The 18,550-nt window shown below is 39.0% G+C and overlaps 1 protein-coding gene across 5 annotated transcripts in view; it reads left to right on the forward strand.

Annotated features, from left to right (window-relative positions):
* LOC140198938 (uncharacterized) overlaps positions 1-18,550 on the forward strand; it is a 126,611-nt gene that overhangs the window by 44,056 nt on the left and 64,005 nt on the right. For 3 of the 5 annotated variants that reach the window (XM_072260222.1, XM_072260221.1, XM_072260223.1), the window contains 3 exons: positions 6,473-6,787; positions 9,059-9,364; positions 16,424-17,074. In XM_072260222.1, the coding sequence (XP_072116323.1) occupies positions 6,473-6,787; positions 9,059-9,364; positions 16,424-17,074 (1,272 nt within the window). Of the gene's footprint in view, positions 1-6,472; positions 6,788-9,058; positions 9,365-15,055; positions 15,232-16,423; positions 17,075-18,550 lie in introns of those variants that run through there. The other 2 variants (XM_072260224.1, XM_072260225.1) reach the window with 2 other exon arrangements.

Raw genomic sequence — 18,550 nt, forward strand, 5'->3', positions numbered from 1 at the left:
AGGGTGTTACACTTAGCGTAAAACTAGACATAATTAAGCATTTTGATCGTGGTGAACGAAGCAAGGACAAAGTGAGTTTGGCTTGTGGAAGTTGACGAAGATGATGTTGAAGAGGTTTTGGCATCCCATGACCAAGAATTGATAGATGAAGACCTGATGCAGTTGGAAGAGGAAAGGATAACAATCGAAACCGAATGCAGTAGTAAACAGATCGAAAGTGAAGTTGTCCAGGAACTGAACGTGAAGCAACTGCGTAAAATTTTCACTGCAATGATAAAGTACGACTTTAATTTTGAAAGGGTGCGTAGGTTTAGGGCAACCTTGCAAGATGGTTTGAGTGCTTACAAAGAACTGTGTGATAGAAAAATGCGCGAGGCTAAGCAGTCAAGCAAGCCTTCCACATCAGCCACAGCAGACGACGAACCTCGACCTTCGACATTGAGGCGGGCAGGCATAGAAGAAGGTGACCTGCCTGCCCTGATCAATGAGATGACACCCCAGTGTCCCACCACCCCAGCCCCCGGGCCACAGACTGGTACATAGCTGCGGAGAATGCTGCGGTAGCCGGGACGCACCCAGCACATCTTTAAGAAAAAAGCCAAAATAAGCAAGCTAATTATTTACGTGCTGGGCAACACTTAATTAGCTTGTTTATTTCGGCTTTTTTCTTAAAGATGTGCTGGGATCATCCTGGCCACCGCTGTACTGCATGCTTCGCGGATCGATATCAGTCGGCGGCCTGGAGGGCGGGGGCCACTGCACCACCCCAACCTCCAACGACTCAGCCTAACACACCACCGTCAGTGTCCTCTGCGCTGACTTCTCGATTCCGGTAAGTGACACTACACTGTACATACATTATTCCTACTTTATATAGGCTGTGTATTTTTATTTGTTATTTGGTATGATTTGGCAGCCTCGTAGCTTAAATGTTACTGGAGAAAGTGTTTCTGCTGAGAGCGCTTGCCTGAGATTTTTGCTACGAAGGACAGTGTGGCAACGATTGTAGAGAAGTATTTCTACTTTATATAGGCTGTGTATTTATCATATCATTCCTGCTTTTACTATATGTTACTGTTATTTTAGGTTTTATGTGTTCTTTGTCATGATTTGGTAGGTTATTTTTGGGTTTGCGAACGCTCACAAATTTTTCCCATATAAATAAATGGTAATTGCTTCTTCGCTTTATGACATTCCAGCTTACGAACCGTTTCATAGGAACGCTGTACCTTCAGATGGCAGGGGAAACCTGTATTAAATTTTGCTTGTCAGTGCAAAACTGGGCTGAGATGCCAATGTAAAAAAAATGAATTTGTGTACAAAGGGTTAATTGCATCCATCTCAAGTGGCAGTGGAGTCAGTTCTTATGTTCTTTCCCAATATTTTCTTCACAAAGGTGCTTGGTGGTCACTTGCGAATTCCTCTTGAAGATGTATCAACCGTGTGTGTTCCAGTAGTAGCTTGCAGAACTGAATTTAGTTTCGTCATCGTCGTCGTGGCTATCCCTCGAGGTCGAGGATGATGGTCTTCGTTCTGTTGATCTACTTATGGACTCTATGAGGGGTTCCTGAAGTACCCCTATTAACTGTGCTTTTGAAAAGAGAGAGAGAGAGAGTTATTTACCACCGATGGCTTGTTTGTAAAAGAGAGAGAGAGAGACGAAGATTAACAGTTAGACTGGCACTTTAAGGCACTGGAAGTAACTTTGGATTTCTACTGAGTTGGGTTTGGAGTCAGCACCGAGCAGCTCGAAAGTTGGTATGGTGACCGAAGGCAGGTTGTTGATACTTCTTTCAAGGACTTGTTGCCTGCTTGCATTTCTTCACAGACAAAGGAAGGAGGGATTATTTGAATGACAGTTGATGCTCAGTACGGTGAGATAAATAGGAGGTCAGATGATACAGACCTCAGACACATGTTTGGACACTGAATGAGCATTGTTGTGCCCGCAGGAAAAGTGGGTTTTGGAGGATCGATCAGGCGGATCGATCCAGTCGCTCTTGCAGTGGAAGGAGGAAAAGGGGTTGACTGGTGGGGAGTTGTCTGTGTGTCCACCCTCGCCTGGGATATAGCTCCACCACAGAAAACCGGTCCCCTTTGTTAAAGTCACTGTTGGTGACTTTGAAAGGATTCCGAAGGACGACGAGAAGATCAACAGCATCAGCTCACCTGAAGACTCAAATCTCTCCCCCTCTCTCTCTCTCTCTCTCCATCACTACTCAACTCAATACCACGAACTGAACTGAACTGAACTTTACCCATCATCGTAAGACTGTGTCTTTTTACCCCTAAAGAAGCTTGGTTTTTCATACCTATATATTCCACACTTACTTTTACGTAATCATTGCTAACCTGTTTGATTTATCTACATTTATATTACTGTATTGTGTAGTTACTAATAAATATTATTAGTTTATAGCGATACTGGACTCCAAAGTGTTTTCCATCTCTGCTGGTTCTTAATTCCCGTCACGGGGTTCGTGACAGCTCTCAAGTGGCTTTTGAGTCCAATCTTGGCTTTGGAAGTTCTTCCGCATTCAGGACAGGTAGTTCCAGATGGCATGTCGGGCTTTGGTTGTTGCTGCCTCTCTTTCCATTTTATTCTCTTTTCTTCTAATTCTGCATTTCTGTTGGCTTCGAAAGATGCTGTTCCTTCTCAGATGATGAGCTTCAGTGTTGTAGTTAATGAAGTCGACTGCTATGGTTGGAAATACAGGTCCCTGATAAAGAGTCAATTTTGCCATGTCAGTTGTAAGCATTGTACTATTCAAGTGGTGTAAACAAGGGATTTAGAAAACAAAAGTTGAGAAGCAGAACTGGCTAAAAATTATATGCAGAAGCATCGTTGGTTGTACCAATGCAGGGCAAATGTCCTATTTGGAATCTCTGGCTGTTCTAAGCTTGTGTGATGAAAAGAGCACCTCCCTAATATGTGTGAACTCTTGTGTTCATCCCTTTGGAAAAGTATTCATTCTTGTTCATTTTTATATTTAGCTTTTTTTAAGATCAGAAGCAAGTATTCAGCAATTATTCTTTTGGAAATTTCAGATTCTTTAGCAAAATTACACAACAATTATGCCACTACAATTATGATCCCCACCCAAGAAACAGGTTAATCATCTGCAATTATCCGGAGTTTGATATTTAAATTGAGAACAGACCCAGTAAAGACTCTTGATGTAGTTGTACCTGCATAATTATACCTCAAAGAAAATGTCTGTAAGTCCTTCACATCACTTAGGTGTATTGTGTCCCTACAGCAGGTTTACAGTTAGGAAAGGCGCAACCTCACTTTTGGTCTCGTGACATGTTCAAATGTGGATGAGGCACTATGTCAATTGAAAATCAAAAGATAACTGAAGATGATAAAATCTGAAGTAAAAATAGAAAATGCTGGAAATGCTGGGACAGCGTTTGTGGAAGGCGAAAGAGTTAACAAAGGGTCCTGCTCCTTAAGCGTTAAATCCGTTTCCCTTTCCACAAATGCTGCCTGACCTACTGAGTTTTTCAGGAATTTGCTATTTAGATCTGAGACCTGCTAATTACCAACTGAAGATACACAAATTAGCAGAGATACAGTATATAATTTGGGTGAGTAACTTGGCAAAGCCCTGAAGGACATCGTAGTTTTAGATAGTCTATGACACAACCAACATGAGGAATAAACGTAGTTGTCTTTGGCAGCTTACTTTATGCAAGCATAGTTGGTCATGACTGTCATGGTAGATTATTGGAGATTACATAGAGAGCTAAAATCCTGTCCATTCTAAGAGCATCCTCCGTCTTATTATTTGGCAGTATTATAGATCTAAATAAGATATAGTTAGAGCAGATCTAGCAACTCATATTGGGTATCTCAGGCACTGAAGACCTTTAGCAGATTTTTCAGTTTTTTTTTCCCACCACAATAACCCAAAGGCTCCACATGTTTCCCCACTCTGTCAGTTACTATCCAGCTAGGTAATCAATTATAGTGCCGTGAAGATTGCCAAAGGATGCGCCAGGAGCAGTATTAGGTAGACTGAAAACAATTATAAACCTAGCGAAGTTGCAAAATAGCTATTCAGCAAAAAAGAGAACTATTCTGTTGAATAGAGATATCCTGTAACCACTGGATTCATAAATGTTGCAACTCTTCCACAGACGATAATGCATGGTAGTGAACAATTAAATAGTTGCAGAGGGAAGAAGCAGCTCCATGAACAGTCATGGCACAGCTTAGTCTTGAGTGTGAAAAATAAGACTGAAGCAGTTGCAACCATCTTAATCAGAAATGACAAATGTTTGATCTTCTTCAGCTTCTTTAGGCTCCTGTCATTATAGAAAATGGACTTCAGTCAATTCGATTCTCTCTACATGATGCAAATAAAAATAGTTACAGGAGCAGAAACATTCTTACTATAATATATACTCACTGGCCATTTTATTAGGTACATTTGCTCGTTATGCAACTAATCAGCCAATCATGTCGCAGCAACTCAATGCATAAAACCTTGCAGACATGGTCAAGGGGTTTAGTTGTTCAGACCAAACATTAGAATGGGAAAGAAATGTAATCTGAGTGACTTTGACCATGGAATAATTGTTGGTATCAAACAAGGAGATTTGCGATTTTCAAGCACAACAATCTTTAACGTTCATGGAGGATATTGCAAAAAAATCAAAAAAAATCCAATAAGCAGCAGTTCTGTGGATAAAAACATCTTGTTAATCAGAGAAGTCGGAGGAGAATAGTCAGATTGATTAAAGCTGACATAGTAGCGGTAACTAAAGTAGCCACATGTTACAACAGTGGTGTGTAGAAGAGTATCTTAGAATGTGCAACATGTCGAACCCTGAAGTGGATGGGCTATAGTAGCAGGAGACTGCGGACATACATTCAGTAGCCTCTTTGTTAGATACAGGAAGTACCTAATAATGTGGCCACTGTGTAGAATATTTTCAGAACTATCTATGCCTGTGTAATTACAATCTTGGCATTTAGTTGATAAATGTGGAGAATTGTCCAGGTATATCCTGTTTACATCGAGCAGGGCAAAACCATTCCACTCTCAGTCAAAAGCAAAGTGATAGAAGATGTAGTCAACAGTGACATCTAAAAACTCTTGACAAGTGTACAGTGCGGCAGTGCTCTTGTTTGTATTTTGCAAGCACCTCTCATCTCCAGCCATTATTATAAACAAGCTCCAAACATGGACATAAGAAGCTGAAAAATATAGGTGAAATGAGAGCGATTATCCTTGATGCATAGGCAGAATATGACCAAGTTGATCATCTGGAGATGTGGTGAAGTGGGATCAAGGGAAAAGTTGTGACATTTCACACAGTAATAAGTGGTTATCATTATTGAAGATTGATAAATTCAGCCTTAAAACATTGAGTCAGATGTTGCTCAAGACACTATCCTAGGTTCAGCCATTTATTGATGATACTGTTCCTTCCATTGTAAGGTCAGTGGTGGAGAAGTTTATAAAATGAAAGAGCCTTTGCCTGCACATATTCGGGATCTGGATAATATCCAAGCATGGGAAAATTAACTAAATAACATTTGTTTTACAAATGCTTAGCAATGACCATCATTGATAGTCTCCAACTACTGTTTGATGAAGCACAAAAGCTGAACCAGTAATGTAAAGTGGTAAAATGTAAAATAATAAATGTTTGGAATAAATTGTCAAGGAGCAGGACAGAGCTGAAACACAAAAGATCATTTTAAGTTCATTTTTTAAGTAATTATGGGAGAGATACAATCATTGTAAAATAGTTTTCTTTGTATGTGTAAAATACAAATGATGATGTGGCTTTGCCAAATATCTACAGAGGAAAATCTAGCTGTCCAATTGCTGAATTTAGAAATAATTTCGCCAAAGTAAAATGGTAACCCAACCAGTATTGTGTATGCAGTCTGATATAAACTGTTATACAGTTGCTCAACTCCAAATAGTGGATGGTGCTGTACCTCACTAGTATAACTCAGGAAAGCAGCGGTTGTCAAGGACTTGAATACAGCAGAATAATATAGACATTTCTGGTTTAGACTCAAAAACGAGAAATGATTTTCTTAGTTTCTTCAATGGTTAGTTGTGTTCAAGTAAGGTTTGTAATTTTTTTTTTGGGGGGGGGGTAAAAAACTACCAGTAGAGTATTGCTGTGAGTTATGAGTTACTGTGAATTTTATCAGAAGAAAACATTCACATTTCATTTATGCTTGCATTTCAGCAAATGTACAGCTGTTTTATATCATATAATAAAGTTGGGTATTCAATGATTTGGGTGCATTACTAATTCAGTAATTCAGTAGCCTAGTTTTAAATTTCTTCCTAGAAAAGAGAACAGTAGCTTAATGACATTTTTATACCACATTTTTTCAGTGAATCAAATCAAAACATTATTAGTCCCTATAAACATTCCCAAGGTTTGCTGTGAATATTGGACTCCGCTTTATTAACTTTCTAATTTTTTTCCCGTGCAGATGTCTTGTTAATGGAAGAACCTAAGAAATGTTATTTATTGCGTGAGCTCACTGCAGAAAGAGCAACTATTGAAAAAGGGATGTTGGATGTTGATCGACTCATTCTTAAACTCTTTACATCTGGTGTTCTGGACTTCATCTCCTTGAATAATATCACTAGAAATCCCGTCAGGAATGATCGGACTCGAGCTCTGTTGGATCACTTTTTACAAATTAATAACAATGGGACTTTAAGACAGTTTGTTTCTCACATGCGCGACTCAGTGATTCTAAATGTGGAAGCACTAAACTGGGCTGAGTATATGCAAGGATGCAGTGAGTATTTCTTAATTTGTTTGACTTCTATTCTGATTAACAGATTTATTTTTTTACTTCGATTACCTTCAGTATTGAACATTTGTTATGGGATTAGAATTATTTTTCCTTCATTAACCCAAATACCTTTTTTGATTAGATGACATTGCTAAATAGCAGTAGAGAAAGACCATTTCTGATTTGCATCATTTAGAGGTGGTTCAGCCAAAGTAAAATTGTAATATGCATTAGGTCTGATATATTCCCTCAGATAATTAACTCCAAATAGTAAACTCTGCTGGACCTCACAAGCAGAAATAAGGAAAACTGCAGTTGTAATGGGTTGAACTGATGCATCCTGGCTTATTGGTGCACATTTGGTTGCTAAAGAACAGAGGCCATACCTCAATAATAAATTAATGGATCTCAAATACCTTACAAGATCATGATGATATGAAAGTGATAATCATATACACGATAAATTATTTTATAATTGCTTTTGAGAGAAGCATGTGCACAGCATTCACATAAAAATATCCTAATGATCATTATTACTGTGTTGTATAAAGTCTTAAAATGTGCAATGTAACATTAGCTTGTTTTTTCCTGTATTCTCTTCTCCATGACTCTCACATTTCTTTGAAGGAAAGACTTGTTCCTCACCAGGTGTAAAATACAAACTTTTCCCATGCCCAATCTGCATTTTTGCTCTTTTAGGTCTCCTTGAGAAGGGAAGATATGATGCAGACCTCTGGATCACATGGCAAATACTCCTCTATCTCAGTTACAATAATTAAGTCTTAAATTAATTGTTTAAAATTGCCACCTGCCAAAGAGAATATAGGTTCTCTTGACTTTTCTTACAGACCATATTGCAAACATAGGAAACAAAGTAGTACAGCGCAGGAAAGGCGCTTTGGCCCATGATGTTGTGCCAAACTATTTAAACCAGTGATCACTAATTAATTTAATCCTTTTTGTTGCATACATTGACCATATCCCTCTCTTCACTACATATTTATCTGCCATTGTATGAATTCCTTAAACACTCCTATGCTATCAGTCTCTGTCATCATCCTGGCAGGGCATTCCAGGCCCCTACTACTGTCTGTGTTTATTAAAAAAAACATCTCCTTTGTACTTATCCCTTTCACTTTAAACATATGCCTTTTAGTACTAGACATTTCATTTATGGGAAAATGATGCTAGCTGTTTATTCTATCTATGCCTCACATAATTTTATAAACCTCTATTAATGTCTCCTCAGCCTCTGCTGCTCCTGAGAGAAAAGTTCCTGCTTGTCCTGCCTCTCATACATGCAGTAAACATCCTCTGCACCATCTTCAAAGCCTCCACATCCTTCCTATAACAAGGCAACAAGAACTGAACACAATACTCTAAATACAGTCGAATCAGAGTTTTAAAAAATTGTAACATAACTACCTGGCTTTTGAACTCAGTGCCTCAACTCATGAAGGCAAGCATGCCATACGCCTCTACCACCCTATCAGCCTATGTGGCATCTCAAGGAATCATGCATCTGGACCCCAAGATCCTTCTGTTCATCAGTGCTATTAAGGTTCCTGCCATTAAATGTGTACTGTCCCTTTATGTTGGATCTCCCAGCACCTCACACTTGCTCAGATAAAACTCCATCTGCCATGTCTCTGTTCATATCCACAAATGATCTATATCCCGCTCTACCCTTTTGCAATCTTCTACATTGTCAACAACACCACAGATCTTTGTGTCATCTGCAAATTAAGTCACTTGAATATCCCAGTGCAGAACCCTGGTGGGTGCCAATGATCACTAAATTGAGAAAGCCCTACTTCTCATTATAAAGTTTGTCTAGTAAATTTGTTAAATGTTCTTAAATACTTATTGGCTTTCAGGAATGTTATTGGTAAGATAAAGCTCATTGTAACTATGTGGCACCAGAAATACACGAAGGTGCCGAGAAATTATATGGACAGAAGGTAATGAGAAGGATGCTTTGATTAATGTTGGTAAATTTCTAGCATTCACGGTGATTCAGACTTGGCACTACCACTTGATTTAAGAGAGAAGCTAAGATTATACTAGAATCAACTTTCTTTTTCCTTTTCTGAATTTCTTGCAGTAGTGCTCAACTGTGGAATATGTATGTAAACAATATTTTATATCAATGTTATATCATTTTGGTAGATGCAAATAATACTGATCCAGGTCTGTTCTGTAAATTGCTTGCTCAATGACTATATTAAAAACTTCTTCTGATATTTATGTAACCAATGGTTTCATGTTGTGTAGGTGACAGCTGCTGTATGTTCTTCATTAAGAAATACGCCGATGTTTTTAAATACGTATTGGAAGAATATGGCGTGAAGAGGTTTAATGAATATTTCCTGAAATCAGGAATGCTGACTGAATCTGAGAGCAAGGATTTATGCAAGTACACCTATAAGGAAGGAGCAGAGCATTTTATGCACATTCTATTCACCAAAAAAACCATTCTTTGTGTAGCAGATATGTGGTTTACATTAGTGGAGCATAAGCATGACATTCCTTACCTGGGACCATATATCAACAGCTTCCTGAAAGCATTTGATGAGCAAAGTAAATGAATTGTTTTTTTTATCTAATCTTATTTTTGAATTCTCTTTGGTGCAAAAGCAAATTAACAATTTTTGTACCAATATATGATCTAATATTTTGGTCTGTGTTGCAAATTTGTATAATGATGACAGTATATTTAGAAGGATCCAATACCCCAGCTGTAAGTTTAATTATGTATAAGATGAGTTACTACTTTACCAATAATGCAAAGTAGTTTCAGCATCTGAGAGTAGGGTTTGTTGTTAGATGGGGGAGATGTCTTTCTGCATTTTGATAGATGGTACGTTTGTACATAGGTGCACAGTTAAATGTTTAAGCAATGAACCAACTAAAGTCCAAACAAAGCTAAAATGGTTTTTTTTTTGAACAGAATTGATTTAATTCAACTTGAAGATCTGCCATTTTTCAACTAGTTTGATAACAAGTAAGATGATATAAACCACATACCTTGAATAGAGTTTCTGGGACATGATGACAGTTTCTTGAAACCAACAGAAATTAATTCAGATGATAATCTACCATAACTTCTTACAAGGTTGCGAGGAATATTTAACACTACACATACATTTGGTTCATATTTCAATACAATAAATTGATGACAAAATAATGCTCAAAAAGTGCCATTTGTCCATTGCATTTTCACTCCCCACTGAAATCCTGGAGCTGAGCATAACTCTCATATCCACTTTCCTCCTTCTGTCTTACTACTCTCACTCTTTCCAGCCAATGCGTAACTATGCCCAACTCTAATGATTTATAACAAGAATACTCCATTTGATCTAGGCTCTCCAGATGTAGAAAGACCCTCCATAATGCAGAAATCCTAATTATTAATTATGATGGAATGTCACCTTGCACTGTCTCTAACACAATTACATTCTTTCTAGAGTGTGGTTGTGAGAACGACACAAAATAATCTATGTGTGGCCTAACGCAGGTTTTGTAAAGTTGCGAGATAGCGTTCCAGTTTTATAATTATGCTTCTGACTATGATGGCCATATGCATCTTCACAATCCCTTCAGCCCGTGTTGCCTATTTCAGGAAACTGTGGACTTGGACACCTCTGGCTCTCTGTTCATCAACGTCCCTTAGTGCCCTACCACTTACTGTATATGTCCTACGCTTATTTGACTTCCCAAAATACATTACTCCACACTTGTCAGAATTAAGTTCCATCTGCCAGTACTCTGCTCAACACTGCAAATTTTGCCATAGCCTTGGACAATCTTCCCTGCTATCCACTTAGCTCCTTATAAAATACTTCTGATTCTTCTTAATATTACCTGCAAAAGACATTTCAGGCCTCCCTAATTTATTTCCAAAGTGTTCTGCACCCCTTAAGGGTCTTGCTTAGGTGTGGTTGCCTACACCGGTTATATGTTTCCTTATTTTCTTGATCAAACTTTCAATAACCGTAGTCATCCAGTATTCTCTAATCTAGTCATGAAGACTGCCATTTAACTGATGTTGTTTTTATCTACAAGCATTTGCTGCCAATCTATTGTTTGTCAGGTCTACTCTTGCGTTATCGAAATCAGTCATCCCCCCCAGTTTGGAACCGTAACCTGAGGACTAATCACATTCCTTTCCATAACTAGATTGAAATTTACGTAATTATTGTCACTGTTTCCAAGGTGTTCCTTAGCTGTAATTCCCACCACCCGCCCATCTACTCTTAGAAAGATAAGGTCAAGTTCTGCCCTTTCTCTGGTAGGACTATCTATGTACCGTTTCAGAAAACATTCTTGGGCACACTTAATAAATTCTGCCTCTTCTAAGTACCTTGCACTGGGATAAGGCAAGAGGATGAGGTTGAGAGAGATAATAAATCAGCCATGATGGAATGGCGGAGCAGACTCAATGGGCCAAATGGCCAAATCCTGCTCCTGTGTCTTAGCTCTTATGGTCTAATCCTGATCAATACTGGGGAAGTTACACTTTCCATTACAATAATTCTATTCTGCTTACATCCATGTGATTTGCTTGCATTAAAGTAAATAAAGTTGAGCAGATGAGACGATCTTCCCACTCCATAATTTTCCCATATTTTCTGTGTTCACTGGATTTGTTTGATACATCTCCTACAGTCCAGGTCAATCACCCACCCCACCTGCTACTGAGTTTTCCACCACCTCTCTCCCCCTCCTGTGTTGCATGAGCAAATCTCTTCGCAGAGATATTGGTTCCTATTACTGATTAGGTGCAACTTGTCATTCTAAGTCCAGGATTTGCCTGCTCCACAAGTGATCACAATGATCCTTTCTACCAGCTCTTCAGCCATGCATTCATCTGTCATATACTCATATTTTCACATTCATTAGCAAGTAGAACAGAGAAAAATCGTGAGGCTACAACACCATAAGACCTGTTTTTAAACTTTTTGCCTAACTAGATTTACTCTGCAGGACATCATCCCTTTTCCTAACTATGTTGTTAGTACCAATGTGTACCACAATCTCTGGCTTCTTTCTCTCCTCCTTCAGAATGTTGGTACTTACTTCAAGGCATTCCTAAAATATAGCACCTGTGAGGCAATATTCCATTTTGAAAGAAATAAAAATAAAGGAAAGGCATAAATAATTTAAAAATGTGCCAGATTCTTATGTGTGCATGATAGCCTATAATTATGGGTGCTTTGAAATGGTTCGACAATTTTATAAATTAGCACAAGTAGGATTCTTCCCTGTTATATGATAGAACTTTGGAAGAATGTGGTGGTAATCCACTGTTACTTCTTTATCGTTTAGAGTGGTGAAAAATACTTCCTCCTGCCTGTCTCTCTGAAAATAATTAAACAAAGGCATCTGACAGGTGGTAGGATATAGAAATATTTAAAATACCAGAAATCAGAAATGAGGGTTAAACCAGAAACTTGTATGTGCTTAATGGAAGGAGAAAAAAAATATTTCTTTTTGATACAGTTTACAAAGTGTAGACATCAGCTTATAAAGTGTGACACTTCATTAAAATGTCTCAAGATATTCCACAGAAGTATCATCAAACAAAATGTGACACGTACAGGATAGATAACCAGAATTTTGGTCAGAGTGTTCGTTTTATGCAGATTTTATGAAAGTTTGGTTTTATATGCCTGCTCTGCCTTTCAATATCATGACTGATTTCTATTTCAAACACTGTTTTTCTGCAATACTCTTATCCTTTGATTCATTTAACATCTTGGAATCTATCATCTCTGTTTTACATACATTTAATGATTGTGCCTCCATAGCCCTCTAGGGTAGAGAGTAATAGATTCACTACACAGAGTGAAGAAATTTTTCTTTAGTGCACTTAAGTTGGCAACCACTTGTTTTGAGACATTTGACTCCTAAGTTAGGGGAAATATCCCCTCACATTTATAGAAACATAGAAAACCTACAGCACAATACAGGTCCTTCAGCCCACAAAGCTGTGCCAAACATGGCCTTAACTGAGAAATTACCTAGGGTTACCCATAGTCCTCTATTTTTCTGAGCTCCATATACCTGTCCAGGAATTTCTTAAAAGACCCTATCGTATTTGCTTCCTCCACCACCGTCGCCGACAGCCCATTCTACGCACTCACCACTCTCTGCGTAAAAAAACTTACCCCTGATATCTCTTCTGTACCTACTTCCAAGCGTCTTAAAACTGTGCACTCTCATGCTAGCCATTTCAGCCCTGGGAAAAAGCCTCTAACTATCCACATGATTAATGCCTCTCATTATCTTGTACAGCTATCGGGTCACCTCTCATCCTCCATTGCTCCAAGGGGAAAAGGCCGAGTTCACTCAACCTATTCTCATAAGGCATGCTCCCCAATCCAGGCAACATCCTTGTAAATCTCATCTACACCCTTTCTATGGTTTCCACATCCTTCCTATAGTGAGGCGACCAGAAATGAGCACAATACTCCAAGTGGAGTCTGCCCAGAGTCCTATATAGCTGCAACATTACCTCTCGGCTCCTGAACTCAATCCCATGATTGATGAAGGCCAATGCACTGTATGCTTTCTTAACCACACAGTCAACTTGCACAGCAGCCTTGAGCGTCCTATGGACTCGGACCCCGAGATCCCTCTGATCCTCCACACTGCCAAGAGTCTTACCATTATTATATTCTGCCATCATATTTGACCTACCAAAATGAACATTCTCACACTTATCTGGGTTGAACTCCATCTGCCACTTGTCAGCCCATTTTTGCATTCTATCAATGTCCGGCTGTAACCTCTGACAGCCCTCCACACTACCCACAACACCTCCAACCTTTGTGTCATCAGCAAATTTACTGACCCATCACTCCACTTCTCCATCCAGTTCATTTATAAAAATTATAAAGAGTAGAGTCCCAGAACAGATCCCTGAGGCACATGACTGGTGACTGACCTCCATACAGAATATGACCCGTCTACAATCACTCTTTGCCTTCTGTGGGCAAGTCAGTTCTGGATCCACAAGGCAATTTCCCCTTGGATCCCATGTCTCCTTACTTTCTCAGTAAGCCTTGCATGCGGTGCCTTGTCAAATGCCTTGCTGAAATCTATATACACTACATCTACTGCTCTACCACCAGCAGTGTGTTTAGTCACATCGTCAAAAATCAGGCTCGTAAGGCACAACCTGCCTTTTACAAAGCCATGCTAACTATTCCTAATCATGTTATGCTTCTCCAAATGTTCATAAATCCTGCCTTTCAGGATCTTCTCCATCAACTTACCAACCAGTGAAGTAAGACTCACTGGTCTGTAATTTCCTGGGCTGTCTCTACTCCCCTTCTTGAATAATGGAATAATATCCACAACCTCCAATCTTCTGGAACCTCTCCCATCCCCATTGATGATGCAAAGGTCATCGCCAGAGGATCAGCAATCTCCTCCCTCGCCTCTCACAGTCGCCAGGGGTACATCCCATCCAGTCCTGTTGACTTATCCAACGATGCTTTCCAAAAGCTCCAGGTCATCCTCTTTCTTAATATCTACATGCTCAAGCTTTTCAGTCCACCCTACAATTGCCAAGATCTTTTTCTGTAGTGAATACTGAAACAAAGTACTCATTAAGTACCTCTGCTATCTTCTCTGGAAATTCTGCTCCTATCCTGTAAACTCCTTCTCAAAGCTGGTATGTTTCATTAAGACCATCTCTGATTCCTCTTAAATTCTAACATATAATGGCCTAGCCCCATTCTATCCTCATACCATAGACCTACCATCCCAAAAAGCAGTCTGGTGAATCTTTGTGGCTTTCCCTTAGTAGAAAGTACATTCATTTTTTGGTAGAAACTAAAGTTGTACACAATGCTCTGTATGTGTTAAACCACAGCACTACAAAATTGTGGTAAACCATCATTACCTTCATACTCAAAATTCTTGCAATAAGAGGATTTTAGGGATTATGGAATTAATCAGAACCTAGGGCTAAAAGCACAGTTCTGATGCTGAAAATCAACTAGAATTGGATGAGTGCAGAGATTTTGGAAGGATAGAGCTATGGATAAGGCACCAGAGATAAGCTGACACCAGGTCATTAAAAGATTTAAAAACAAAAATCAAAATTTGAAAAGTGAGCCATTGCCAGACCAGGAGACAGTGTAATTCAGCAGTGCTTGAGTGCCAGGTACACAGTACTTGCTATGATGAAGAAATGTATTTGTGGAAATTTGTATAAGTAGTTTATGGAAGGATTGATTGTAATGTTAAAACCCACCCCAGGGAGTGGTCCAGAGGAGATTCACAAGAATTATTCTGGGAATAAAAGAGTTAACGTATGAGGAGCTCTGGGCCTATTCTCTCGGGAGTTCAGAAGAATGTGGAGGATCTCATTGAATCCTATCAAATACTGAAAAGCCTGGATAGAGTGGATGTGGAGAGAATGTTTCCTATAGTGGGTAAGTATGGGACCAGAGGGCACAGCCTCAGAATAGAGTGGTGTCCATTTAGAATAGAGATGAGGAGGAATTTCTTTGGTCAGGGGGTAGTTATTGCTACAGACGGCTGTGGAGGCCAAGTCATCAAGTGTATTTAAAGTAGAGATTGATAGGTTCTTGATCAGTAAGGGTGTCAAAGGTTATGGGGAGAAGGCAGAAAAATAGGGTTGAGAGGGATAATAAATCAGCAATGATGGAATGGTGGAGCAGACTTGATGGGCTGAATGGCCAAATTCTGCTCCTTTGCCTTACCACTTTATGGTATTTAGGTTAGAAGGGGAAGTGTCAAGTGAGACAAAAATAGAACTAGGTGGGGAAAGGCACATTGGTTGAGATGTTCACTTGGAAGTCACAGAACACTGTGATTGCAGACTGTCTGTTTCATACTTAGAAGCTAGAAAGAGAAATGGAGCCAGTACTTATGGAGCAAAATTTGTGTCAAAATCCAATGAGTATAACTTTGCTGGTTCTGGTATTTTGGTAGGAAAAATCATGCATAAAGAATAAATTCAGTTTAAATTCCTGCTTTAATATATCCATCGGAATTTGTTTCTCATTATTTTCCATCTGCCTGTAGTGTTTAATATTGCACGTGATATCAACCTTCTCCATGTTGTCCCAAATTTGGTTCTGTAGTATTCCTATCCATTCAGTTGTTGCTAGAAACCCAGTGAGGATTGTATCACTTCCCATTCCTGAATTTTCCAAAGGTCCATTCTCAGTTTTTTTTTCTTTTTCTCATATTTTGCTGCCCTTTGACAACCTCACTGAAAATGCATGGTTCCGCTCTCTGGGTTTTGTTGTACCATTATGCAATCATCTTTGTACCGTTTGATATACATCCCAGGTACATCTGCTCTGATGTTTTAAATTTTGAACAGCTATTGCCTCTAGTGGAGATGACTGACACAGTTGGGGCGCAAAGCATTTTGTCAACCTTGTAATGGAATCTTAGGCAGATTAAGGTCACTGTTTCACTCTTTGACTTACGAGCTGCGAAAATTTAAAACATTGTATGGCAACCACATTGCCATCTTTTTTTCAAATTTACTGCAACTCATTTCCTTTTCTCATAATTAAGGCATAATTAAGTTTGAACTGTTGTATTAGATATAATTTGTTATAATTGTTTATTTTTTATTTTTACATTCAGCTGGACCTTTCTGTCCACAATTTGATCCACAATTGCCAGTCAAGCCTCTATTAAAAAAGAGGTGCTATGTTAATCTCTACCGCCTGCTTCATTTAATACATGTTGAAGGCACAGAAGCTATTAGGAGAATTTTTGATGCCCATGTCTCAGCAGAAGAATTGGAAGAAGAAATTACGAAGAACAAAGTTTTAATCAAGAATCGTTTGGAGGGACCAGATTTTAGCAACTTCAAAAAAAAATGGATCAATATTATTTATTCAACAGACAAATCAAAAACTCTTCATTTCACATTGCCTCTTTTTCAATTCCTTGCTGTGTTTATGAAGAAGTTTCCCCGTCCCAAAAAGGGCTGGACTGGTAGGCTTGCAAGATCAGACACATCTCCAGGCGCTTATCTGCGGCGAATTTGTGAAATGCGAGACCACCTCTTGAAAGATATTTTACACAGATATCTATCCTATGAAAAATTTGACAGAATGTGGAATGAAGCTTCGGAGATACTTGGTCAACTTGGCGTGGATGAAAAAAGATTGCAAGAACTTCGCATGCAGCCAATGAGTATTGTATTTGTTGAAAGGAGGTACATGGAGAAATACTTTAATAAACCTCTCTCTGAACTTTTGGAGGAACTTATTGTTAAACAACACAAAGGTAATATTTGTTCATTTATATATTAAGCACCACTTAACTAATATCACAACATGCTGTGAACACTCAGCAGGGTATGCAGCACAGTACGGAGAGTTGTTTTGAGTCAGTAACTCTTCATAAGATCAGGAGAAATAAGAAGACAAGTGTGTGCTAATGTACAGAAAGATGAGAGGTAGAGAAGGATTCCAGTGCTGCACGGGGGTTGGGGGTTTAAAATAGAGTTGCAGGTGGATGGGAACCAGAGCTCCAGAACAGATAGTGGAGAGGTTGTGGAGAAAGATGTTGTTAAGTGTACGTATAAAGTCATTTATTGAATGGTCGAGCATGGAGGACTAATGTTCTGAGCTGTGTATATTTCAATGCAAGGAGGAAAGGCCAGTGAGCTTAGGGCATGGACCAGCATGTGGAATTATGACACTGTAGCCATTAGTGAGACTTAGTTGCAGGAGGGGCAGGATTGGCAGTTCAATGTTCCGGGGTTCTGTTCAACCTGATAGAGTGGGAGGGATTAAAGGGGGAGTGGTAGCATTACTAGTCTGGGAAATTGTTACAGCGGTTTTCAGTCAGGACAGACTGGGGAGCTCATCTAGTGAGACTTTATGGGTAGAACTGAGGAATAAGAAAGGTATCACCACATTAATGGGATTACATTATAGACCACCCAACAGTCTGCAGGTTTTAGTCATAGTCATATTTTATTGATCCCAGGGGAAATTGGTTTTCATTACAGTTGCACCATAAATAATAAATAGTAATAGAACTATAAATAGTTAAATAGTAATGTGTAAATTATGCCAGTAAATTATGAAATAAGTCCAGGACCAGCCTATTGGCTCAGGGTGTCTGACCCTCCAAGGGAAGAGTTGTAAAGTTTGATGGCCACAAGCAGGAATGACTTCCTATTGACTTCCTATGACGCTCTAAAGGAGCATATTTGTAGAGCAATTGCTGACTGTTGCAAGAAACATAAGGCTGTGGTAGTAGGTGATTTTAACTTTCCACATATTGACTGGGACACCCATACTGTAAAGGGGCTGAATAGGAAAGTTTGTCAAATATGTTCCGGAACATTTCATTAATCAGTACATAGAAATCCCAACTAGAGAGAGTGCAATACTAGATTTCCTATTAGGGAATGAGATAGGGCAGGTGACAGAAGTTTGTGTTGGTGAACACTTTGTATCTAGTGATCATAATGCCATTTGTGTCAAGGTAATTATGGAAAAGGATAGGTCTGATCCTTGAATTGAGATTCTGAATTGGAGCAAAGCCAATTTTGATGGTATCAGAAAGGTTCTGGCAATTATAGACTGGGACAAGTTGGTTTCTGGCAAATGAGTACCTGGTAAGTGGGAGGCCTTCAAGGTGAGATTTTGAAAGTGCAGAGTTTGTATGTTCCTGTCAGATTAAAAGGCAAGAGTAACAGGTTTTGGGAATCTTGGTTTTCAAGAGATAGTAAGGCCCTGGTGAAGAAAG

Source organism: Mobula birostris, chromosome 6 (genome assembly GCF_030028105.1).
Source record: "Mobula birostris isolate sMobBir1 chromosome 6, sMobBir1.hap1, whole genome shotgun sequence".
In the NCBI taxonomy this organism is placed as follows: Eukaryota; Metazoa; Chordata; class Chondrichthyes; order Myliobatiformes; family Myliobatidae; genus Mobula; species Mobula birostris.